The sequence below is a fragment of the Bombus fervidus genome, chromosome 18, assembly GCF_041682495.2.
Source record: "Bombus fervidus isolate BK054 chromosome 18, iyBomFerv1, whole genome shotgun sequence".
Taxonomy (NCBI): Eukaryota; Metazoa; Arthropoda; class Insecta; order Hymenoptera; family Apidae; genus Bombus; species Bombus fervidus.
This window is the reverse complement of record NC_091534.1, coordinates 7,918,218-7,944,527: the sequence shown is the minus strand read 5'-3', so window position 1 is coordinate 7,944,527 and position 26,310 is coordinate 7,918,218. Positions and strand designations below refer to the sequence as shown.

Here is a 26,310-nt window from a genome sequence, read left to right as displayed (position 1 = left end):
TAAATCAATTTCCCATTAAGATTTGTAAGACTAAGATTCGTCAAAGTACGATTAAGTATGAAATTCGCGTAAGGTTGAAAGTTTCTAAAACGTGTGCATCGAATTACGTTTTTCCATTTCACGTCGATACAATTTTTTCGAAAATTAACGAGAACTTACAATCGTAACGCGTCATTGCGAACGGTAGTCTCTTGTTCGAATTCTGCTTCCACGAACGCGCTTCGTATCGATCGAGCTTGTACGTTGGATTTCGTTATAACGTTAATAATATTCGATTTCACTTTAATTGGCTACATTATTCGCAAAGATAGAATTTCCTCTTACAGAGTAAAGGCCGCTATACAATATAACAATCAACGACGTGGAGCTAAACGAAAGTTGAATATAACGATCCAAGTAATTCCGCCGCCGTATTGGTAACTAATCGTAAATCCTTCAACCAGAGATGCACACAAGTTTCCACTAGGCGCAGTCCGTTGCAAGCTCGACAGCTTTCCACGAGCTGAAACGCAACTTCATATTTCCAATACTACAAAGCAAACACGCGAACAACATCCTCGTTACTCTACGTCGAGTCGAGTTGCCTTGACAAGCGTGCGATCTCCTTTTTCTCCTATTCTTTTTTTCCTCTCGAAATTCGTCTCAAGCTCGTTCGCTGTGTTCCGCGTTCGAGTCCTTTGTTCGAGAACAGGCCTCGCGGATCTGCTTGCAATGCCGCCTAACCGTCTCCCATTTTCACCACGGCGAGCTTCTTTAATTAAGCCACCGCCTTTCTCATTGTGCAGCAGTGCGGCACTGCAGCGGTGCTGCCTCTGCGGTTGTTGAGTTTTGCGCGAGCGAGCGAACGAGCGAGCGCGCGTGTGTCCGTGTCAGTGTGTATGTACAGCACTTGGCCGTCTCCGACTACATACGCGCACACACGTAAGTACAGACGATGCGATTTTCGCCAGTTCGAAAGTTCGTAACAACAGCAACTTTCTTTCAGCGAAAGAACGACGCCAGGGCGAAGAGGGCGAAGAGGACGATAAGCTGCGCGTTTGTTCGCTCTTCAACTTCCGAATTAATTAATCGAAAGCCCACGGTCTGGCCACGTTCGTCGGCGACACACCGAGGATCAAGAATTTTTTCACAACGCCTTTGACGTGCCCGCTAGCTGTTTGCTTCGTTATTCGCCAACGAGATCCTTTTAAATCTCCTTCGCGAGCTTCTACGGCGTATCATTAGGCTGCTGTTCTTCCGTGATTTAAGAGCGAAAGAGCAGTTTTGTTGTACTTTGGCTCTTTTTTAAATTGGTTTCAACGTCGCCGCAACGCACGGAAGAAGGTCGTTAGTGGACCGCGGATATTTATGCAAATCTGCTTTCTCTTCTTTCTTTTTTTTTATACACCAGAGTAAAGAAATGGCGTCAAGATTTAGGTAGTTTGTCTATCGGGTCCAACGCTGTGCGTCGAATATTCGACATACTTTTGCATGTTACGCGCATTTTTGCATCTCTACGTCTCTCGCAAATGCATAAACATCCGCAGCCTGATCGGTAGCAAAGCTGTGTAGCTTCGTTTTTGTCGAAATCGTTCGCTAGAAATTTGATAACTCGCGATCGTTGGTGGAATTTCGATGGAAATAATGATTTGCGCGGTTTGTTACAGTTCTCCTCGGAACATGATAATACACTGTTCGTATCGCGTGGCGGATTTATTACTCTTCTCGCAGTATCCTATTCGTTTCATTCTGACATTTTTACACGACGTGCTTGATATTTATCGGTACACTACATCGTTCACAGATCGGCAGTTCTTGCTCGTGCCATAAGTACGAGCGGGTTAGAAGCCGCATGATTTATCCTAATTCTATATGTATACTTTCTCAGTTAACGCGTGAAAGAGCTGTTCCTTTTTTGCAAAGATATGTCTAAGATAATTATGTTCAAACAGCTAAAGTTTCGATTAAACAACACGAAAAATCAGTGAAATCGGAAATTCGTAGAAGTTAGACTCTCGATTTTTGGATATCGAACTTCTTTCTAACGGAGTTACGATTTTTATCAAAGTTTATCGGAATCTATTCGAGAACTAAATTTTACCGGAGATTTCCAGTCTTCGTTACTTATTTCAAACTCTTCAAACTACCCACACTGTGTGCCTTTAAAAACAAATTATAATATCGCGCGAGTTGTCAAACAATTCTAAGCACCGTCCTCTTTCTTCACGAAGTTCGATATACGTGTAATTCTTCCTCGATAACTGCCTTTACGATAACCTTTTTTCGAGCTATTGTAGCTTCGATAGCAGCGTTCGTTCTCTGCATGAATCGCTTGTACTTCTGTTCCTTTGGTCACTCAATCACGTCATAGAATAAAAGGTCCGAATCGACACGCGTGACTGGTCGTATTACGGGCCAGGATTTTTGACAGTTATAGCGATCGCGGATATTTATTACATCCACTGGTAACATTTTTCTTTCCGTAGTTTATGTACCCAGCCGAGGCGCAGGCCTTTCGGTGTATCGCGTTTATTACATGTTGGAACGTACGAAGAAAATATTTATATAAATAAACGTTGTTCTTGTGCCTCTTGTCCGCTTCTCAAAGTAGGTACCAAAGTAGGTATCACGATACACACCCTGTATAGTAACGCATGCGTTTTACTCGCGAGAGTTACGAATCTAAAGTTTACTCTTTTCAACTCGTCCGTGCGATGTTCGAGTAAAACGACGAAAGACTTAACAACTAATGGACAAAGCCACAAACGCGATATATTTATCCCTCATTTTCGTGCTATTTTGGCTTGCAGAGGCGGCTGCTAAATTTTCTACCATCTGTTGCAGAATACTCGGTATACGAGGGTAAATTAATAAGTAAATTACATCTCCGTGCTAACTTTCGCTCTAAACTATGTAATTGCTGGTAAGCGGGTAGACAGATTCGGCTAGAATTGCTGTTAATGCAAAGCTACGTTTCAACTCGTTTGCATTTGTCAACGATACACATTGTACGTGAATACACGCAGAGGATGTTTATCCAGATTCGATGCTGTTCCAGCAACGTTTTGTGGCTGGAAGATTACGACGACTCGAATGTGGTTTGCGAGAATCTTAGGATCAAAGAAATTTGTTAGGGCGGAACAACGTGTTCAGCCGTCGATCTGCGACTAACTGGCGGAAGCGTGATACGGAGAGAATACAGGGGAAGAACACGAGTGTCGTCGTCGTCGTTTTATTCCGCTCGGCAACATTTTTCGTTTTTTTACGGAAGAGCAGATTTAGAAGTCACGGTATATTGTCAATCAGTCCCATTGTTACGTTCGGAACAAAAGAACCACGTGAAGTCTTCATCGCCATCATTTTCCAGCATTGTATCTATCCTAATATTATAGTTTTTTGTTCGGAACAGCACGACGAGGAATCGATCGACGCATACAAGATCGTAGGATTCTATTAAAAAATCGCGCTGCGCTAACCCAAACCTAACCCAAACCTCTCGATAAACAATGCAAAATTGTCCTCTACAGTTTCCTTCTATAGACCGGCCACCAGTTGCCAGTCTCGTCCCGTATAGTCGCGACAAATGCTGTGTATTCTTCCGTCCGTGTACGCGTACGTTACGTATCGAATCTTATTGAGTCATCAACGGACTTGTTTAGTCATTGCTATAGCGCGTCCAATGAATCGAGTCGGTGGAGGTACACGGGCTTCAGACGCTGTATCACAGCGCCTACAAGCGACAGCAAACCCTAACAATAAACCACGTAAACCGCTTCACAACTGAACGTTTGTCAGCCAACGGTTGAAGTCCCTTGCGTCTATCGCGTGCCTAGCAGGCAAATGTTCCGTTTACCTCTACTGACTCGAATCGCTGAACGGATCGGTGTTGCGTTATTGGTCGATTATACCGAAGCTGAACGATCTTTTAACGTCATTAATTACGTTAATTAGCGGATCTCGGATGAAAAATCGTAAGAAGCAAAGAGAAGAGAACTCTGCTTTATAGAGCAGCGATTTTCAACGCATTTCCATCTCACAGCACTCGCAAACTCATTACTGAAATTCCGCGGTAGACCAAAAGATATATTACGCGTACGTGTTCGGTTCGAGGCAATTCGCGCCGGTCCGAAATATTTGCACTTAGGCGGCGTTTGCGCCTTTTGAGAATTCTCTCGGCACGTCGGTTGAAAATCGCCGTCACAGAGGGTCGATAAAACTGAACGTCGTTCGAGTCGTGTAGAATTAAGCAGCGTTTAATTAAAGGTTCTTACCTTTCTCGAGAGGAGCCCTCTTGTATTTTTCCAATCTCTTGACCGCTATGGCTTCCAGTCTGATCCTGGCCGCAGGATACTCCTTCAGAACGTCCCACATGTCCTTCTTGCTGAGGACGAAGAGGTCCGAGTAGCCCACCGAACGTACACTGGCTGTTCGCCGGTTACCTGCGTCGATGTAGCCATTTATTGGTTATCGAGATGCATCAAGCTTTCTGTTGTATCCGCTCGGAACCGATCGATCGACCGATCGTTCCGCTATCGTACATCGATCGTGTAAAGCTCGTCGCCCGTCCAACAGCACGTGGCCCGAATGGCACCGGACCAGCATCCACGTATTCGCGTTATTCGCATGTATTCTAATTAACACAAGTGCGTCCACTCGACGACAACGGCACAAGCACCGACGTACGTTCCTCCTTGCCGACTCGATAGCAATCCTGAATCCTGGTAATGGGATCTGAAACGGGATTCTAAGTTACGAGACACCCGGGTATCTCGTGAGACTTGCCTCGAAACGAACCGCCGCTTTCCGTCTCGAAAGAAGAAACGGGCGTATAACTCGAAACACGCAGCCGGCTTCCGCGTTGCAATAAGCAACTCGCTATTGCTTCTTCTCTGTTCCAACTCGTCGTCAGAGCGAGAGATCCGGAAACGAGAAAGAGGTTCGTGAAAGCAAGATGCTATAAATCTTTGCGATCGAGCGAACGGTGACGTCGTTCGGCAGAAGACGAATAGGACACGTATATAACGCTTTCTCATTCTGATTCGTATTAGCGATCCGAATCGAGTCTCCCCAGAGTTTTAAGCTTCGAATCTTGTTCCCCAAGCGATCCGAAAAATTGTCGTCGCGTACGCGATGCAGATTCCAAGCGATTCGAACCGTTTCAGATCCTATCGCCAACCGGATGTCCGACTGGTTCAAAGCTGATCATTTCAATCTTCTACGATCGTTAATTTAATTACTCTGAGCTTTTACGGCTACTTTAGTTGATTTAATCTTACGTACATTACGAATAACATCGTGGATAGAATGTTACAGTCTCGCATTTGCCGCTCTAATTTTTTTAAATAATATTTGATATCGGATCATCGACGTCCAAGATAGAATCTTCGTTCATCCGTAATTAATCGTTTCGACACATAGCGTATGAAATTCGCTGTTGCCCGTTCCGAATTTCAAAATTCTCTTGCTTTCCTACGGTCTGCCCGCTCGTCGAGCAACAGCGCTGTTACGGTAATTTTCTTTAAATAACAGTAAAATGTATCGTTGCTGACACTGAGCGTGGACAGCCGAACGTCGTGCCGGTGCTGTGTTGTTAAATGGACGATAGTTGTGAACATGACGATGCCGAAGGCTACTTTACACGCCGATGTTTCCTAACGATACAACTTCAAAACCATATCAAAGCATAACCTTGGCTCATAAGCCGTAAAAATCATGCTCGACAAAATTTCATTGAAAACCGACAAACTACGTGATGTATTATATCTATGTATTGTGTGTGTGCTTTAGTGGGATCAAGATTTCTTATCGTTATAAAGAGCGTCATGTGATGATACGTATATGTTATGTGTATATTTTCATCGGAATAAAAGCTTGTTTTATGCAATAAATAACGTAATACGCGTCCTGTAGATTGTTATTATACGACAAATTGCACGTATAGCGATAATTAAAAAGAAAAAAAAAAAAAGAAGGAAAACGAATATTCCATATCTCTTTCCCCAACTTTTTAATCGTTACATAATTGTATTGACAAGATCGCTCAACTTTTCCTTCGACGACTCGCTTATCTCTCAACAGAATCTGATTTTTTATTCTTAATATTACAATGAAAAATAATGAAACAGGGTTTCGATCGAAGGCAGCTATACCGTTGTATCGCAAAGTATAAAATCAACGCGTTTCAGACTAAGAGCGTAAAGGGTTACCATTTAACGATATATATGGTAAAACAATGGCGAATTTCGAATCACGGTTCATTTGCGCGTAATCTCTTTTTCACATAACACGTATATATATATATATGTCGCTCCTTTACTGTCAATTGTAAAACATTTATGTTCAAGAAATGGGAACACAACTCTTGATGCACTGCATATTAATTATTAATTAATTATTAACGATGAGTGCGATTTAATTGCTAAAATGGTAAAAGGGAATAAATTCACTGTAATTTATTTGCTAGAGTTAAAAGGGGTAAAATTCGATTTATCCGCGGGTGTGTACATAATGTTCGGACATGCAAAGTACCTATTTGTATTGTACGTTGGTAAACACGGAGAAATGCGTGTATTTATTTCCAAACTAATTGACGAATGTCCTATCGATGACTGAAATGCAAATATACTTTTGTTCGTACGCGTAATGTACGCGGTATCATAAATCGAAATGTTTTATTTGCTCCGATAAAAAGTATATTGTTGTAACGCGAATGGCGAGTAGTATCGCTTTGTACGATGCTAGAAATTGACGGTGACTTGAGTGAAATCCGATTAATCCCCTTCTCGAATCGCGCGTTGTAATAGCTACGTTGCTTGTAAAACTTGTCGGATCTTTTACGCGATATTTACCTCGCTCGTAATTTAAGAAGCTTCTAACGAGATGAGATTGTTCGTTTGATCGATACACCGCGTAATATATTATTCATGGTATATTCTGCAAATCATGCTTGCTAATATCGATGATATTTAAAAATCACTCCCGGCTATTCTTCCCAGCGAAAAGTGTTTGACGCAAAAGATTTGTTTTCCACGTAGATCGTTCAATATACAGGAAACTAACTACGATAATTAATATACGGACATATATAAGAAGGTAATGTAATTTTCCAGTGCAAATTAGTCACATCCGTGGGCACGAATCATTGCAGCAATAAGTTACAATAATTATTAAGAGACTACGTTAAAAAATGGTAGAGAAGAATCGTGAAAAATATAATAAGATAATAAGATATAGGTAATTAAATAGTGCACTGATATTGGTAATAAAGTAGAAAAATATGGAAATGAACGTGAGCGAAGAAAATATTTACCAGATATAATATTTAACTTATGTACTCTCCCCGTTGTTTCTACGCGAGAACACAACATTTTTTATTCATCGTTGACCATTATAATATTTCAGTTATATCGACGATTATAATTAGGTCGTCGTACGAATACCGATTGTTGTTAGAATTAAATTCTTTTAAAGATATCTTAAACGGAGAACAGAGATTAACTTATTAAAGTTCGTCGGAAACGTCTATATAACGAACGACGCGAGACATTCGTAAGAAATTTCGATAATTAACGTTCATTGGAATTCAAAGTTCCTCGTACGAACGATGGATAAAAAATGGCCTGTTTCGCAGAGACGGACTCGCAAATATTTCCTTGCGCAGATAGATCACGGGTAAAATGTATGTTTCAGCATGTCATAGAAGCAAATCGATCGGCAAACGTAACCAGAAAGAAGATGAAAGAATGCTGAAAGAGCATGTCCAGTTTCCAAATGGGTCAAATCTAAACTAGGTATTCTAATGTTACTACGAAAGCAGGAGTGTCTAAAGAGGAATGATAAAAACAGGAGTGACTAAAAAGTACAGTGACTCACGAAACACCCTTTTATGTGACCTTTTTATTTGAACACCAACTAAAACAGAATAACTTTCTTAATATCCGACCAAACGATTCGAGTTTCTTTTGAGAAGTCTGATCGGTTTACTGGATGGCGTGTAAAAAAAACTTCGAAAAGAGATTGCAACAATTCCAGTTACGTATAAGTGTACATGCTGAGAAGTGTTCATCTACTGGCGTAAATCTATCAAATGTATTTTCCAAATTTGCGTTACAGTTACAAAATTGCGTATATATGAGAAAAAATTCCGGACATACGATCAAAAATTTGTCCGCACATACGGCCGGAGATTATCCTCACCAATTGCTGGAACTGCTGGCTCGAGGCAGGCCTCGGTGATATCATTGATATCTCTCGACGTAATTCAACTCGATATCGAATTACCGGAATGAGAAAAATATAATCTTTTTTATCTTCTATTATATCGTTACGAGATGGCCTTAGTCAGATTACCGAGACTCGTACGATGAAAATGATATCGGACATGGCTATATTCGAGCAACAATTTTTAACTAAACTAAAGAAATATTTGATATGTGATCGGGAGTAAGAAATGAGCCGACTCTACGATATCGTATTACTAAGAATTGAACCGGGTTCGAGTTCTCTCGCACTCTGTTTCACTCGCACTGCCTGGTTCTCGCTCTTATCTTCGATGCACGCACGGTAGAGCACGGTAGAGCACGGTAGAGCACGGTAGAATGGGCACGAGTCCCGATCCATGTATTTGCCGTGTATTCGGACACTGTAGCGTACAGAACAGGACGCATCTCACCGTTTAAAAATATGTTGTCAAGGTCAACATTCTGAACAACTTTTTCCCAAGTATGCTCCTGTTCCTTTTCCGCTGGATCTCAGGTTCCGAGGTATTTGCAAAGAACTTCGAACTATGTTACGGTTATACTTCATTTTGGAACAGGTGGTCGCATTTTTACACATAGCCAGCGGAACTTGACTCGTTAACGGAAGAGAGATTGATATCGTGTACATAAAAACGAATGGCTTATGGGTTAGGTTATAGCAGTAGGTGTATTAGGACCTTGGCAACATATTTCAATCTCGCTGAAATCGTTGGAAGCGTGTCCTTTCCTGTATCACCGAAAAGATTGTAAAAAAACGACCTTCGTCATTTTCTTCGCGATTCCAAGGTACTGCAATTTTTTCACGACATTTTTTTTACACATCGTCGATCAAATTAATCGGTAATTTCGCAGGAAAGGGGACCTCGACTCCGATGATCTTGTCCTTGGAATACGTTATTGAAGGAAAAAGCTTCGAGTAACACGCACTTTGCCATAGACGATCAAAAGTTAGGTTAGGTTATCCATGGAATCTAACCTAACCTAAACTAACCCAACTTAACTATAAGTTACCGCTATCAGAATTGCAATCCTACGCAAATGCGTATTGCTATCTTTCATCTTTAGCCATTTATATTGGAACAAATGCGATGCAACTATCGTTTTTTCTTTTTCTCACAACTTTTGAAACGCGATCGTTCCACGTTTCGGACAAAGTGCACGTTATTCGAGAACTTCCAGCCTACGACGTATCCGAAATTCAACGAAACTGTAGTCGAAGCCCTCCTCTTTCTGCATAATTACCAACTGGTCGATCTAACTTCTCGAAAAAAGCTCAAGTCGTTCGGTCCAATATTAAAAAAGTTATTCCGTTTTAAAGGGTGTCCAAATACTTTCGTGAGTTACTGTATATGTTTGTCCGGTTGGATCGATCGACCGACACGACCCACGATTGATTTTCTCCCGCTTTCGGCCTTGTCTCTCGTATTTTCGGAACGCTCGGTATTTTTATCACGGCCGAGGCCGTGCACAGAGGCCCCATTGTTATATAGTATCATTTATTTTCGTACGATATCTATTACGTTTCAGTAGGTTGTGTTGGTTTATCGGCTGGAAGACAATAATCGATAAAAACAGAGGGTCGAAGGCTAAAGGGCAATACGTGTCACGGGCCTAGTTCGATACGCATCGACGATCTCGCAACGATTTCGCCCTATCGATTTTTCTTTAAACCTCGATTCACACTACTAGCGATCGCGCTACGGCCGGGTCACGTCGGGTCAGGCATCGGTCAAAATCGCTTATACGTAATCCAATGGAAGCTAATGTTCATCCACAGTAGGTGATTCGATCAAGTCAAGTGAAAATCTCTTGACCGGTGCCCGACTAGACGCGACCTAATCATTTTACCGATTTTCTAGACTCGATACTTCGCATCGGATATTTTAAACCTTCTGCAAATACAATACACGTTTCCTCCTCTCGATGCATCGAATATTCATCACCTATATTACGAGCGAATTTTTCGTAATTTCGACGGAAGTCGATCAGATTCGTTAAATCTGTTCGGCAACAACGAACGAAAAATATTGAAATAGAAGAACAAAGAGCGCTGTCCAAGCGTCCAAGTAACAAAGTGTTGTGTGTTGGTTATTCAAATTCATTGAACGCACAATAGCCGCGATGTCGACACCATCGTAATGAAAAATCTGTTTGCTTTGTTCGCAAATGTATGTTTGAAAAAAAAAGAAAAAAAAAAAAAACAGTTTTAAATGTATTATACCGTGATCAGCACAAACTTACCAAAAATCTTTTAAAAGTCGATATCGCAACGAAGTTCGAGACGGTAAAAGTATCTATTTGGTCTGCAAATTACTGAAACCATTAAAGGTCCATTATTCAAGATGATACTTTCCTCTATCCAAAGCGCTCGATTTTAACGCAACAACGTCTTTTAACGCGCGTTTGTTCGTTGCGTGGTCGTCGGGAGCGCAAGTAGCAGGAGGAAATCGACAATAGGAATGTCGGTGACAGAGAAAGTACAAGAGTAAAGAAAGATGATCGTTAGTAGAAGAAAGTTGGGTTTGAAGATCGGCTCATACCGGCTCGGCGGGTTGCCCTCTCACAGAGTAGTAAGAACGTGAATCGTGAAAACGTGATCGTGAAATACGAGGGGGACAGCTCACGGGCCCCTGGTCCGCTTGGAATATTTACCGCACTCTTTACCTGCAGTCCTCATATTGAGAATGCTGATCTCCCCGAAGTAGGAACCAGCCTTAAGGGTAGCCAGCACTGTCTTTCCGTTATCAGCCACCACCTGCAGCCGGCCTCTGTTCACTATGTACATCTCCTTGCCTACCTCACCTGCAACAGATTTCAGAGAGGAAAGTTAGTAAGAATGGAAATCCATTTTTGCCAACAACAGACAGAAACGAGGACAGAAACAAGCGTGCAAGATATCCGTGTAGTTTGATCGAACTAGCACGGTCGGACCTCGGTAGCACGAGTCTCCAGGGAGGAGCTAAAATCTTCGAGTTATACAGCTTTCGACTTATCGAAATCTCTGGATAAAAGAGATTTAACAAAACGAACATTTCAGGTAAAGCAGCTTTGTACAAAGGCGCAGCAGTTTTACCGTTCGCCTTTTCCAAAAGTGTCGGAATTTTAAGATTTCTCTTAGAAATCGCTTCGTTCGACGTACCCAAATGCGACGGTTAATGACAGGGTAGAAGATGTTATTATGCGTTCGACTGACAAAAGAATTAGCATACGACCGAACGGTGGACACTTTTAAACGGAAGAAAATCTCGCCTAGCAGGTGGCGAGGAAGATCGACGAGTCGCTATTGTACGAGCTGCAATTGTATAAATTGTTCGATCCCGACAAGATTCGCCGTAAACGGAGTTCTACCGTAACAGAAACACGATCGAATTTCGAGAAACCACAAATACGTCATTGGAAGCGCGATTCTTTGGGCAGGTTTCGCTAAATCTTCCTGCGCGAGGTTCTCTCGGAAACGTTTACAGCAATGTACGAGCAATATAGAAAGCAAATGCGTACCAGGAATTTCTGCCAAGAACGTCAAATTCCACGATAACGTGCGAACATTACTTTCCCTCGTATCATATGCAAGATACAGAGATTCGATAGATAAATTAAATTCATTAAAATTCATTAATATTTCGTAGTTGCTTCAAATTGATACGAAAAGGTAAAAGTAGTTGACGATACACGAAACCGATGGACAAGAGAAGAACAGCGACATCCATAGGAAACATACAATTAATTGTAAGACTTTAAATCTTCAAGTAATCTTAAATAATCTTTAAGCATTCTTCGTAAAATAACGTTCGACGTATGTTGTTATCAGAAATTTGTCACATCTTCCATCATCTTCCAAGTCGTGAGAACGTATCACGAGAGAAAGTAATAATTACGAACGCATCAATTACGACATCGAACGGACGATACTCGTAGGAATTGAAACGAGCGAATAAATTCCAATTCTCAGAATTTTCGCTTACACCGCTACGATGTTTCATCCGGCCTGTATTGTCATACTTAAATTTTGATTGATAACGTTTCATTAGCAGTCTAGTGGGAAACAGAGCATAGTTCCTACTTGCATTACACAAGCGGCTTGGTATCTTCTTGTGTGCTACACTTCTGTACCTGCTACGCTTCGTCATCCTATGTTTACTCTGTTCTACTCCGCTCAGCCTTGTTCTAACCCTGTTCTATCCTATTCATTGCACTACTTATGGGGATTAAACCCACATCAAGCGATGTCAAAGCCCGATTTTCCATGCATGTTCAACGTACACTTACTAAACTGCTTGCTGTGAGACGTTAGATCGGCGAATAATTTTAAAGAAGTCAGGGTACCAGCATAGAAAATTTATGCTTCCGAGTTCGCTTCGAATTTAACATTCATAGAGCTATTGCGAATAAAGAGGTATATGTCAAGGAAATCTGAAAATCTACGTTAAACGTCGGAGTAAAAATTTCACGCATCACAGAAAACCATATTCGTTTGGTCGATGAAATTAAATATCGAAGAAGCCGACGAATACGTATATTATTATTCAGATGATATTATTTCAGACCAAATAGGGAAACAAGCGACGAAATAAACGTTTTAAGCGAGTAATTATACATTCTATTAAAACGAACATACGGCGAGTGTACTTTCTAGTCAAATAATTCCCGGCAATACGCGTAATACGTTCGTATAGAAGTGTTCCAACGCTGTTGTCGTTTCATCCGACCTACGTGCACGTGTGTGTAAAATCGTGCGAATCACTGAGAGAAAGCGATTCGTTTGGAGAAAGCCACGGTAAAGACGACGTTAGCGTAGTTAAAGTAGTAACGGGTAGCCATAATTCAGGCTGAAGTCGCCGACTGCGCCGCAGCAGCAGTGATCCACTCGACGTAGAGTCGGCCATCAAGCAGAAGCATCCAGGGCGCTAGAAAACGGCCGTAGTCGCGTACCAACGGTCATGCGGCAGTCGTTTCCGCGGCGATGAAGAGGCTAGAGAGAAGACGATCACCTCACACACACACACACACACACGTACTGTCTGTCTCTGTTCACCGGCTGCTTTCCTGTCCTTCGCTTCCGTTTCTCATTCTCCGCTCTCCCAGGGGAAGAGAAAATTATTTGGCTGGCTGGTCACGTTCGTCCGCGCGACCCATCGAAGAAATACTGACCGATCGCTGACGTATCCAACGAAAACTATTCCACGCTCGGTTGCCTTTAATTAAATCGACGATTTTATTCACTTGCCTTCGGCGACAAATCTTTCCGCTCTGTTCAAAGGTTTTGTCGGTGTTGCGGAGTGGCTTGGCGGCCCAAGATTTTGATCACCAACTACACGTTTCTTCCATTTTATTTCGTAGAATATCGTAGGACGATAGAAAGTGGTCCAACAATTTCCAAGATGTACGCGGTGTACAGTCTAAGAGAGGATTCACCACTTTTCTGAAATTTCCAATAATCTCGCGGAAAGGTGTTTCACACGAAAGTTGATCAACCTCGATCTGGCTGCAGACTGCGATAGGAAAGATTTCTCGAGAACTTTCTTCGCTTCCTGGAAGAGCGGCGCGGAGTGTCCATGAGGATTTCTCCACGTAAAAAAGAAAAAAAAAAAAAAGAGACAAAAAAGAAAAGGTTCGAGCAAGGCGAAAATAATCGCGCCCCGTTATCAAACACACGACGTTTCTTCTTTGAACGAACCTGCAGTTGCCGAGGAACGCCGGAGAAGATAAGATTCCGCGTGAGGCGGGAGAGAATTTTTAGAGCAAGCTGCAGTCGTCCGACGCGGATAATTCTCTCGATCCGCGACAAGGTTAGCTATTTCTCGGAATAAAGTATTTCGTTCATAACTGCGCCTTCTGGGTACGCTATTGGCAACGAGGCCAAGTGGAGAGGGTAGGCAATCGCTTTTGAAACTTCTGCCAGCTAGGGTACATCTTTTGGCGAGGTTCCAGCTGTTCGTTCCAAGAGAATCCCGGTCAGGAAAAACGTGTGGCGATGTGTAAAAGGAAGGAAGGAAGGAAGCAAGCAAGTAAGTAAGCAAGCAGGCAAGCAAGAAGAACGAGAAGAGAGAGCAGAGGATAAAAGGAAGGAAGAAATTGCAAGTGAGAAGTAGTTACACGCCCTGTGGACTATACGCAACGTATCGTGGTACATGTCAAAGAAAATATTTCACAATGGCGTTGAAATATTTACGATCAGAAAAGAAATCACAAACTTCGACGAAAGCCACTTGAAAAACCGATTTCCGTCTCGTGAAAAGCCACACTGGCCTCTTAACTAATCCGATCGAATAAATCAAACTTAAAAAAAAAAAAAAAAAAAACACCACGCCACTCGTTGACTTGATAAACAGATCGACCTAAACGCAACATCCCAATAGCATAAATCTAATAACATCTATGATTATCGATATCGTAAAGGTGGATTTACATCAGCTCAGTCGCTGTATCGAACGATTACAGTGCAGCGGTTTGATTGGAAATCGGTTCGTGTCTATGTTATTCTGTAGTGGCGATGATACACCGCTGATACGTTTCAATCGGCACTGGACATCGAGCTAGCTAGGCGATTCCGGTAACTGAATAAGAAAAGAAAAAAAGAAAAGGAGAAAATTACGCGTACCTTTGCGACAAATATAGTCGCCAGGTGAGAAAAGAACTGGTCGCAGTCTTAGTACAAGCTCGCACAGGAATCCAGCCTCCGTGTTCTGGAAGATCTCCACCCTTCGTAGCGTGTCCAGGTGCACGTTTATCGCAATTTCGGCCTTCAGCTTGTCTGCAACGTTCCAACGGGATTAATTTAACGACGGCGACTTTTCAGCTTCCGTTTGTTCAGCTTCTTTGCTGCGAGATCCTAAGGTCTCCTCGCCGATAAATTCGGCTTGGACGATTTATTTCTTCGTGAATGGATAGACCATAAAGCTAAGTCTAACGCTGGCGGTAAATTGTCCGCAACCACGTGTCGCAGCCAATCACCTACGGATCTGTCTTTTTGCGAATCTTTCACGAAATTTGCGGATCTTGCACGAAAGACGGACGCTGATTGGTTGCGGACAATCGTCTGTCAGCGTTACGTTTGGCTTAAGAGAGACGTCGGAAAGTCTACATCGAGGATGATTTCGGATTTTCTTTTTGCTTTGGATATTTCGATTATAAATTTTACCATTACGGCAGCCTGTAAATTGCAACCTTCTATACATCCTGCAACTCGATTACGTGGAAAACGATTCGTCGTACGAACAAATTCTATTCCATGTTTTCTTCTGATGTTTTCACGAGAAATCACCACGTACCGGCCATGTGCACACGTTATTCGGCTACATCCGGTGTACTTTAATGCTTAAAAAATATTTACGGGATGGAGATTCAGCGGCAGATTTAACGAACTATCCCGCAGAAATACGTTTCAGCGACGTCCATCATTCTGGCTAAATGAGAATCACGATGGAAGATTTCTACGTGCGTCATATTACCGCGGGATGAAATAAGATTGCTGCAGCTATGACCAAGGTAAATCCAGTGGAATAAACCTCGATACGCGATTCACGTGTACGTACGAGAAGAAATAAGGAAGAGGAGGAAGGAATTACCGAAGAGGAAAAGCGAATCGTGCGATGCTAAATGCCGTGGAAAAAATTACACGAGCAAATTGATGCACTTTCGAGCAACCTTCGTCAATGCGCGAACGCGTCAACTCGCCGATAGGAGACGTCTGTGAATATTTTAGCTTGCGATAAACGCGATACATAACCAAAATTAACCCGTTCGTTGTAGTTATTCGTAGTTGGAACGATTAAAAAGAGTAATACTTTTTGATCGTTTCTCATTTTCCGAGAAATCTTTATGCGACTTACTGATACGACTGGCTCTCCCTTAAATAAAATTGAACTTTTACACAACGATCTTTATATCCAACGAAAAAAACACGATTTCAGGGGAAACGAGTTTGTACGTTCGAACGAATCTTTTTGAATCGAACTACTTGTACGACAACTTTACCAGCGGAACGATGTACAAGAAACAGCTGCTTCTTTTGCAGCGATAACTCGAGAACTATAAATTTCCAGTATAAGTAAATAAATTATTTCTTCCAACTTGCTATTAATAATAAAGAGACGAACGTTTCGAACAGAGAAGTGGAAAATGCTTACCGGGAAGACAGCTGACAGCTTTCTCTTCGTCCGAGCATTTCTGCGTCAACCAAAGGTAGTCGAACCATTTGATCACCTTCACCTGTAGATGCTTTGGCACTCTTCTCATTCTCATGTACGTTTTCACACCATCCAGCTTTGCTGCAATTAGAAAAAAGAAAGCATCGCCATTACTACAAGTCGATATTCTGCTATATCGCGTCAATTTTCAGTATTGTGCTATTGATAAGCGTATTACTCGATTAATATATCCATAGTAACGTGGAATAATATGAGATAAAAAATATTGAATCTTACAATGTCAATCACTAATTAATATATTAGTTATCTGCAATTTTATTGATAATTGCCAATTGATCTACTTTTTATTATATCGACAAGAATTAAGCAAAATCCTATTCGTTCGATTAGTTAATCCTTTACCGAGAATTTCTTTACTGTATAATGTACAATTTTCAAACGTAATGATGCTATTCTAAAATATTATACGTATAGACACAGTGTGCAAACTTTGTGCAAAAATCATGTAGCAAAATGTTGGCAAATGGTTCGTTAAAAAGTCGTAGGAAAAACACGAAACGTAAAATTACACATAATCACGCGTGTATTTCCAAGTATCGGCCGCTTTTGTTAATGCAAACTTCTCTCTCTCTCTCTCTCTCTCTCTCTATTCTCTCTCCGCTAACCATCGAATATTATATTCTCGTAAATTTATATAATTATTTATATGGATATTCGTCGATCGAACTTCGCGCGCGTTTCTAGAACTTGCGGCGTACAACCCGTCAACGAAACGCGTATCCGCATATTCGTAAATTCGTAATTATTTCCGCAAATACTCGCGACACCGCGAAAATTCGGCAACTCTTGCTTCGAACGAAAGCGGAACGAGACTGAAACGAAACGACCTTTCCTCTACGCCGTTTAATAGAATCGAGCGTCGAAACGGTAAACACAGTTATACGGTACGTCGTATCGAGACGACGAAAGCGTAACATAGGGAACGTTCTATTAACATTTCCCATTAACGGATGCCCTTTTCCGCTTCGAATACGCGCGTGCTTTATCAACGTTCATTTGCAACGTATTTTTTCCTCTATCGATAGCCACATGATATTTCAGATTTATCCGTGCTCGTAGAAGACACTGGCAAAGTTCGAACATTACATCACCGGACTACTGCTGCTCGTCATTAGTGCGAATCAGTGAGTAAATTTGCTAGGTGTTGGGTGACTCGAATCGGAAACCATCCATCCATCGATGGTTTAACCGAGCTTATCTCGAGAGATCGTTCGGCCAAGTCCTCTCGAGTCTTGTTCCAGAGTGCTGGCTTGATAAATCGTTGACGAGATTATTTCGATGGTTCGGGTTACGGTTTCTATATCTTGTCGAATCTGATTCGATTATGGTCGAACGTTGGTATCATAGATGGCTCGATGCATGGGCATAATTCGATCGACAAGAAAATAATCCGATCTTACCGGTCTGTGGAAAACAAATTTTGAAAAATGAAACACGCTCGCGCGTCCTTTGCCGAAACATTTTTTAATCGAAAAATCCCAAAAGCCGTGATATCCGTTACCGGGTAGCTCGCTTGTTTCATCGCTTTATTTAATTTTTAAACCATACGTTCCTCTGTTCAACCGGCCGCTTTTATAACGAGAATGTTGGTTAAAAAGTATTTGTATATTCGGTCACAATAGCTACACGCACGCGTTTTCAGCTCGAACGAGAACCGGAATTAACTGAAAATTTCACGCACGGATATTTCGCGGTGTTTGCCCGAAGCTGACGTTTGATGTTTGAATTAATTAGCCATGTCCAAATGGAAAAATATGCCGGAGAAATCTGTGCGTTCGATCAACGTATGCTACAGTTAATCACGCAAGTTTACGTACATCTACCGAATTCCGTTTATCTTCTATCAAAGAAACCGAAATTGTATTTTATATTGCCACAAAATTATTTACTCCCACGTAATCTGTGCAATTGTTATTATTAATACGTTTCTAATAGAAATTGGAGAAATTGAAACGTTCGACTTGGAACAATCTTCTGTCGGCTACGTTTAACACGCGTACATAGACGAATGATAATTTATAAAAATTAAACAAGCGGACGACAAGCGACAATTATCGCAAATTCGGCAAATTCTTCCTGGATAAAAATACTTGTCACGTTTCAAAATGTTTTAGGGAATGCCTTCTACGCGTTCGCCGGTTCCTACCGCGTTGACGTTTCTACGACACGGATTTATGAAAACTGAAATGAAAGAGAAGACAAATGTCGCGCGGCGTTTGCGTATGTACGTGCCGTTTGTAAAGCAAATTAAGTTTCGTAGAGGAAATGGTAAAAAATGCGATTTCCGTCAGCGAGATTGTCAATCATTGTCGTTTTCCGTAACTGTTTATTAAGCAGAATCATTGCGAATTTATTCTGAAAATTTTTATCGTAATCGTAAACTTTGGATATTTGCACGACTTTATCGACGACGATCGACGTACATAGGCGAAAGAATAGCGATCATCGCGTAGATCAATGCCAAATGACGAAACCATGACTACAGCATTAACGAGACTGGTGAGATTTTTGCAAACAATTCTTAAGAGCTTTGATACTTTCTGCAGGTAGTTCTGCTAATCTTATGGCCAAGAGCTGTGTTAATTAGAGCTGCGTGAATCATTTCTAATTAGATGATCAGCAAGTGCATTTAGAGTGGGAACGGTAGACCAATTTTCGCGAATCGTTTTCAATTTGACGACGAGGAATTGTAATCGAAGTCGGATCAAAGGTAGACGCGATTTGCCCTATTTCTGTAAATCATTTCCAATTTGACGATGAGAAATCGTAATTGGAGTCGGAACAAAGATAGACACGATTTGCTCCATTTCCGTGATCTCTCCACTTTTAATTTGATGATCGAGAACCGTAGTAGGAGACAGAAAAAGGTTAGACACGATCCGGTCCGTCCTTCCGTAAACCGTCCTTGTCTCGATGAAAATTGTCGGCTGCCATAAAATGAGGTGTAGTATAGGTCCTGAGAGACGTAAAGGCAGCATCATAAAATATTTTTCCGGCAGGAAATGCGTTAATAAAAATCGCGGTTCGTAGGTAGCCTTACATTTCTAGCCGCTGCAGCATCCAGAGGCGATGCTGTTCCTCCAGGAACGTTTAATTTAGTGGTGTGTACAGTCGAGTGTATTGGTGTGGTTTCCAGAGGAACAGAAACGAGCGTATTTCATAGAGGTCTGGGCATTCCAGGTCTCCGTTAGAATAAAGAGAAACGTCCATTTCCTCGCGAGTACAGCTTTTTCAAATTACACGCTTTCCCGACGAAACGTGGCATCGATGTAGCGATATTTGCAACAATAACGTTTGTCACGATTTTCAAAACACGCAGGCTGGTAAGAAATTCACTGTTTTCACTTTTTTTTTTTTTCTGAAATCTTTCCATCCTTCGAATCGTTGTTTCTTTGGCGCGCCGTAGAACGAACGTAGAGCAACTTGGAACGAAAGAGAGAAAAGGGAAAGACGAGATTTAGAAAACGGAGGTTATCTTCTAACAGCCCTCTATAAAAACCTATTTAACGACCGGAGCGTGTAATTTAAAAGCTTTCTCTTCGTGCAGCCTTTTCGTTGGTCGCGCCATTCACTCGGATTCGAATTTCCCCGAACGTACGAATTTTTTCACCCGGCTGGCATTTTAATGTCCATCGTTCCGCGTCCGCTGCGGAATAAAAGCGCTGCAAGTTGCAAGGACTAACGACCGATACGTGCTTCCTGGCATCGGTGGTCCGTGGCCTTCGTAGCCGAGAACCGTTTTGCGAGCGCTACCCGCTCGTAAAAACCGGCTGCACCGAATTCAAAGAGGCTCGCGGAACGCGCCAACAGCGGTGTTCGACCAACTCGGGGGGAACGCTGCAACCGGAAATATCGATTGCCACGCGACGTCACGTTTCACCACCTTCCACGATCGTTCTATAATTGCACAGTTGAAACGGTAAACGATGTAAGTGCCAGGAGGATAAAAGGCGATTCCCCTTCGAGTGGAAAATGATATTTCGACGACCTGACGATCCGTCCAGGGGAGAGGTAACGACGCGAGTGCACATTTCAGATCTCCGAGTCTCACGATGGCGAGATAACGCGAGATTGGCCTTTCGGGAGCCGTTTTACTTGCAATTTCCACTTGCATCCTGCGCTAACGTAACGTTTTGTAGACATTGGAGTTCGTTTCTTCGGAACGGGCCTGAAACTGAGCATTTCAGGTCCCACCGTGTCTCTCTTTACGTCGAGCAACGTTTCGGTTGGCCGATCAAACTGATAACTCAGCTCGGATCCAGTTATAACTGCCGAATTTACTTTATTTACTTTACCATTCCAAAAACTATCGCGCCAGATAAATAAATAATTTGGAAACTATCGTCTTATCGTTTAAGGCCGTGCCAGATGCCTGGGTTATTGTCGATTGGCGTGGTCTAACGTTCGATTACGTACGTTTTTACACGGGCATGCAACTCGTTGTTTCTGTAAATTGGCTAAATTTCTTTTTTTTACGAATTTCGACAACTTATAGTATATTTGAATTCTGAATATTTTATCAACGAGGGCGAGACCGGTGCCTTCGCTCAAACTATGTCTTTTAGATTCGTCAAACGATCATACGGATTAATCATGGGATACGTTAAAGAGACTTCTTCGTTTATCATTTTTGTACCATCGTTTATTTACATCCATCGCTTTATATCCATCTAACATGCAGAAGCGCATCTGAAAGCCATAAAATATTTGTAAGAAAAGGCCAAGTTCGAACATCCTTGACGGCTGTCCGGTCCTTCGTCGCTTTCGGCCATGGAAAGGAAAAGCAGTCGTCAACGCTTAAGGGTGCCATAATTTAAGCCCTCGTCCGCATGGTGTACGGGTCAGCGGCCTTAACGTCTTGCGATTTCAAATGCCTGGGTTTTCCACAACTCCCTTCTAAAGATCCCTCGCTAGAACCGAGGCTAGCGGATTCTGATCTGCGATGCCGAGGGTGGAGGTACCAGTCGTTCTTTGTCCAATCGTTGCTATAAACGCCAAAGCAAAACCTGGCGAATTCGCCATTTTCCGAAAATTAGAGATTTTTTAAGAAAAGCTTCGCTCCGGTGGCTGATTTATAGCCGGTGGCAATTCGAATTCAATCGGTAACTTCCTCGGAGCATAATGTCCTCGAAGCGACGTATTCTGCTCGTATCATAAACTCAGTTCAATGTAGCAAACAACGATGCAAAACTTGTTCGTTCGCGACACCGCACCCCGAAAGCTTTATGTAATTTACATGAGCGTGCGACTGCAGATGCGGAATATATGAATACTACACGGTTAACACGGCAACGAATCGCCCGGCAAATGCAGCACAGATGATTTACGCGTCGTATAAACACGCGTTTGTACCTTATTAAACGTAACGCTTAATGTCCAACGATACGTGTTCTTTCGCCTATTTGTCCCGAGCTTCTCGACTCCGAGATTATCTAGATTGGTTTGCGAGAACGTTTCCCCGATTCTCTCGCTTTCTTTTTTACCTTGTTAATCCTACGAGAGGAGATCTCCCGTTCAACCAGAGAAGATAGCCAACAAAATAGCAAGATATTTCAAACTTATCATTTGCTTACGTTTATGGGAATACGTTTGCAATTTCTTTGATTTACTACCAGCCTGAATAGAAGGAGGAATTATATTTGCGAACGATTTTGATAATAATTCAACGAGCGATTCGCATATGCCAACGTTCTTCAAAATGTTACTCGTCGGAAACTTTCCCCGTCCGAACACTCTTTTTTTTTTATTTATTTATTTGAATTTTTACAATTTGTCCAGAAGGACATTTGGTAAAGTATTATATCTAGATGGTTATAATATCCTTTGTGAGGTCTGTTGGGTGTTTCCTCTTTAGTCTCCTTTCTACGTTTGTTGCGTCGATCGTTGCCGCTGCCAGCCGGTTCGGGTGCGTTTCTATTCTTTCTCTGTACCTACTCGCGAGTCTGTTAATCTCCTCCTTGACCGTTGGTATTCTCAGGTCTTTCCGAATGTCCTCGTTTCCAACGTACCACGGGGCGTTTACTATGGTTCTGAGTATTTTTGCTTGCATTGCATTCAATTTTGGTTATATGGCTCATTGCTGCTGTTCCCCATAGCGGGATTCCGTAGGTCCAGATTGGTTTTATGATCGTTTTGTATATTCTTAATTTGTTTTCAGCGCTTAATTTGGATTTTCGACTTGTTAGCCAGTTGCATTTGTCTCCTTGCTGTCTGTATTTTGTCTATTATTGATTTGAAATGCTGTTTCCACGTGAGTTGTGTATCTATGTGTAGTCCTAGGTATTTGACTTGCCTAGTTTGTATTATTTGCGTGCCGTTTAGGAAGATGTTTGGTGGAGTCCGTTTTCGCAGCGTGAATGTGACGTGGTTGCATTTATTAGGGTTAGCTTTGATTTGTTTAGCTTGCAGCCACTTTTCTATTTTTGTGATATGTTTTTGTAATATTGCGACTGCTGTTACTGGGTTAGCGTGCCTGAATAGTACAGCTGTGTCGTCCGCGAATGTCAGTATATTGCTATTTGTAGTTGTTGGTATGTTGGCCGTGTAAAGTGTGTATAGTATTGGTCCTAGGGCGCTTCCTCGCGGGACCCCTGCCTTGATGTCTTTGATTTCGGAGTATGCGTCTTTGATTTTTATTACGAAGGTTCTGCTGCTTAGATATGATTTTATTAATTGGTGTATTTGCTCCGGGAATTGTTTCTTGATTGTTCGTAGTAGTCTTTCGTGGTTTACTTTATCGAAAGCTTTCTCTATGTCCATGAAGAGGGCTGTGCAATATTGTTTGTTTTCTAATGTTGTTATTATTTCATTGACAAGCCTGTGCATTTGCTCTATAGTGGAATGTTTGTATCTGAATCCGAATTGGTGGTCTGATATTAGTTTTTCTTTATCTATTATTGATTATTAGTCGGGCGTATATCACTTCTTCTAGTATTTTGGACCGTCCGAACACTCTGAACGCTCTTCTTTGAAACGCTTCCGTAGCATCGTGTTCGATAAGCGCGTAGAATAAAATATTTAGTAAAATACAACCATATCGCTTAGTCATGCGCGACACATTCGAGGTACTAAAATTTAGCCGGACACCCTGTATATATGCAGCAACAATTCTCGATTTTATCATCAGAAGGAGAACACGACCAAAGATACGAATGTACAATTATCAGAACTTGTTGGAACAAAGAGACGGCGAAGCTCGGTCCTTCCCTTTGTGGCTCTCTGCCGCGTACGTAGCTGCTGTCCGCAGCGCCAGCCAAGTTTTGCTCAATCCGCTCGGTTAAGTGGAAGGAAATTGGGTGGTACAGGCAAGTGTACGTACGTACTGTACTGAAACTTGTAACCAAGTTGTTTGGAACGGTCGTTTGAAACGAGACAAAGGTTGTTTTTAACGTAATCGCCAGTGTTTGAGCGTCGAATTACGTGGAAACGATACGGGACAGGGATACATCTCGCGCGGATGTATCGTCCAGCCGATAATTAGGAATTTCCAGCCGAACCTAATTAACCGATCTCGCGTTCGATGGATATTTCATGCAAGCGCGATTCATCGAGTATTCCATCATCGGGGTCTGTTACTCGCGCTGATAGAAGCGGGAAATGTTGCCATCTCGAGGATGAAAAGTTGAAAATGAAACGGTCGGTGGGTAAGTCAATTACCTAACGATCGTCGTAGCGATTTTCATTAGAGGAGAACGTGTTACCCTCGGAAACGAGAAACGTGCCGTTGTCTGCTGTAAAAGTTACGCTCAACTTGCTGCCGAGGAATATCCCCATAAAACGGTAAATTATAGTATGGAATTTGTCGGTGAGTACCGAATTAGGCTGGGGCTAGTTATAAAATTACGGCAGCCGTCTACTACGCGTTAATTTTGGCTAAAGTACGTTTACATTACGCGTTAATGCATCGATCAAGGTGACAGACAAAAGACCGGACGCGGAGAAAAGCTCGTTTCCACGATGACGATCTTACGTGAATTTTTGTGGCGTTGTTTCTGTCGCAAATATTCGATCGATGATCGAGAAGGACTCGCAGACGGTACAACTTCGAACGAGTTGAGCTGAACGTTCGAACGTTCGTTGGGGCGAGTCAGTCGGGCGGTGGTTATGTCACAGTTGCGAAACTCGAGGAATTATCGAGTGTTTCCAGCATTTTGAAGATAGTATTACGCAATATATTGTACGGTTGTTAGTTTAAAAAGTAGGCGACACGGGTTCGCTCGTAAATTAGGAAATCGCTCTATCACGATGTTATCAGCATTTTTTGATACTCTTCGAGACGATTATTTTTCAATCGTCGTAAACGGCATTCGTCGATGTTTGTGATGAAACTAAATATAACGAAAGTGTCGCTTCGAGCCCTGCTCGTTGGAAATGTACCAAAGTATTCATGACCGCTTTGATCGCTCTCTGTAAAATTCGCTTTTCTATTCCAAATATTGACCATCGCAGCATTCTGTTCCGTTTGCAGACTCGTCGATTTTCCGTTCGCTTTGTCCCAAAAGGAAGTGCTCTTTTCTGCGTTTCCGTGATTAATTTTGAGTAATTATTTGAACTGGTCGGTGAAAATTAAATTCAACGTGGCAGCCCTATTAGTCGTAACACACAGTGTTATTCAGTAAAGTCGAATAAAACAGAGTGCGATCGGACAGTGAAATCTTTTTTCGGATCAGATTTTATTTTCGAGAAAATCAATTCTTCCCAATCTATATATATATGTATAGTAGGTATCCTAAAGTTTTTTTACCGAATGACAAACATATTCTATCGATAAGAAGTAGACTTATAAATGTTTCGTTAAAAATGTTGCAACAAAAATACGAAACAACGAAGAATTGGTACTTTTTGTATTTCTACCAGTTGTCGAAGAGCATCGATAAAGAGCATCGGTATACCGGTGTCCTTGGAGGTTTTCTCAGTGTACTAAGGGCTGGGAGAAGATAGGCAGGGCAATAGTCGATCATACTGCGTCATTGAATCAACAAAACCCCATGTTCGCCACGCTAACAAGCACTGCATATAGTTTATGATTAGACCGCGAATTTTCATGCATTTATAGGTAACTTGAAATCGAGCGAATCCGCAGTACCAGCGGATCGTTGCTACGTACGAGAACAATGGCCAACAACCATGCTGTGATACTTGGGATTTGCTCTGTTCCAAACTTGGATCGCTTTCATCGTTGCACTCATTTCCTTCGAATTTCTCATCGCATCTCGGGTAAATGGAACATTTTTTGTTCCTCCAGAGACGCTCTCGGATATCTTGCAAGCATTTCTCACTGGCAAGCAGGCCCGTAGAAGGCCACTTTTTAACTCGCTCCTATCCATGACAAGTAATCCAATACGGATAACAAATCGAGAAACTTGAGCGAGTCTTGAGACTTTCACGGCCTCGAGTGTCGCTATGGCGAAACTGAGAGGAGCTTGGGTACACGGCTCAAGGAACAAGAGAGGTGCACCAGACTCGAGTACGTAGAGTCAGCGGTAGCGGAACACCAACTAACTACCGGGTATAAGATACTCTTTGAAAAGACGTTTGTCTTAGCAAAGAACAAAGGGTACTTGCCGAAGAAATAGAGGAAAGGAAACGGAGATCGCGAGACACCTCGAGTACATCAACCGAGATACGGCTTTTTATACAGCGTACTTTCCGTTCGTTCCTGTTTTAATCGATCAGCCGACCGATTAAGAACGCTGTTAGCCGATCATCCAACTTGAAAATCGACGTCGCGTCCATCGTTCACCCGCAACTCTCAACCGAGCGTCACTCTCGTTACCATTTCGAAACACCCAGACCACGAAAGGCTCCGGATACATCCTAGCAGGAGCGCGACACGCGATACCGCGATGAAGCCAACTGCGATGCTG

At 42.1% G+C, this 26,310-nt stretch overlaps 2 protein-coding genes across 11 annotated transcripts in view; both read right to left on the bottom strand.

Moving 5' to 3' along the window:
* LOC139996398 (cyclic nucleotide-gated channel alpha-3) overlaps nt 1-26,310 on the bottom strand; it is a 260,924-nt gene that overhangs the window by 2,797 nt on the left and 231,817 nt on the right. For 6 of the 9 annotated variants that reach the window (XM_072020757.2, XM_072020756.1, XM_072020765.1 and 3 more), the window contains 4 exons: nt 16,364-16,504; nt 14,836-14,988; nt 10,890-11,039; nt 4,251-4,418 (listed from right to left, as the gene is read on the bottom strand). In XM_072020757.2, coding sequence (XP_071876858.1) covers nt 4,251-4,418; nt 10,890-11,039; nt 14,836-14,988; nt 16,364-16,504 — 612 coding nt within the window. The remainder of the gene's footprint in view (nt 1-4,250; nt 4,419-10,889; nt 11,040-14,835; nt 14,989-16,363; nt 16,505-26,310) is intronic. The other 3 variants (XM_072020762.1, XM_072020760.1, XM_072020763.1) reach the window with 3 other exon arrangements.
* Mrps14 (mitochondrial ribosomal protein S14) overlaps nt 1-26,310 on the bottom strand; it is a 67,335-nt gene that overhangs the window by 21,068 nt on the left and 19,957 nt on the right. The window lies entirely within an intron of this gene.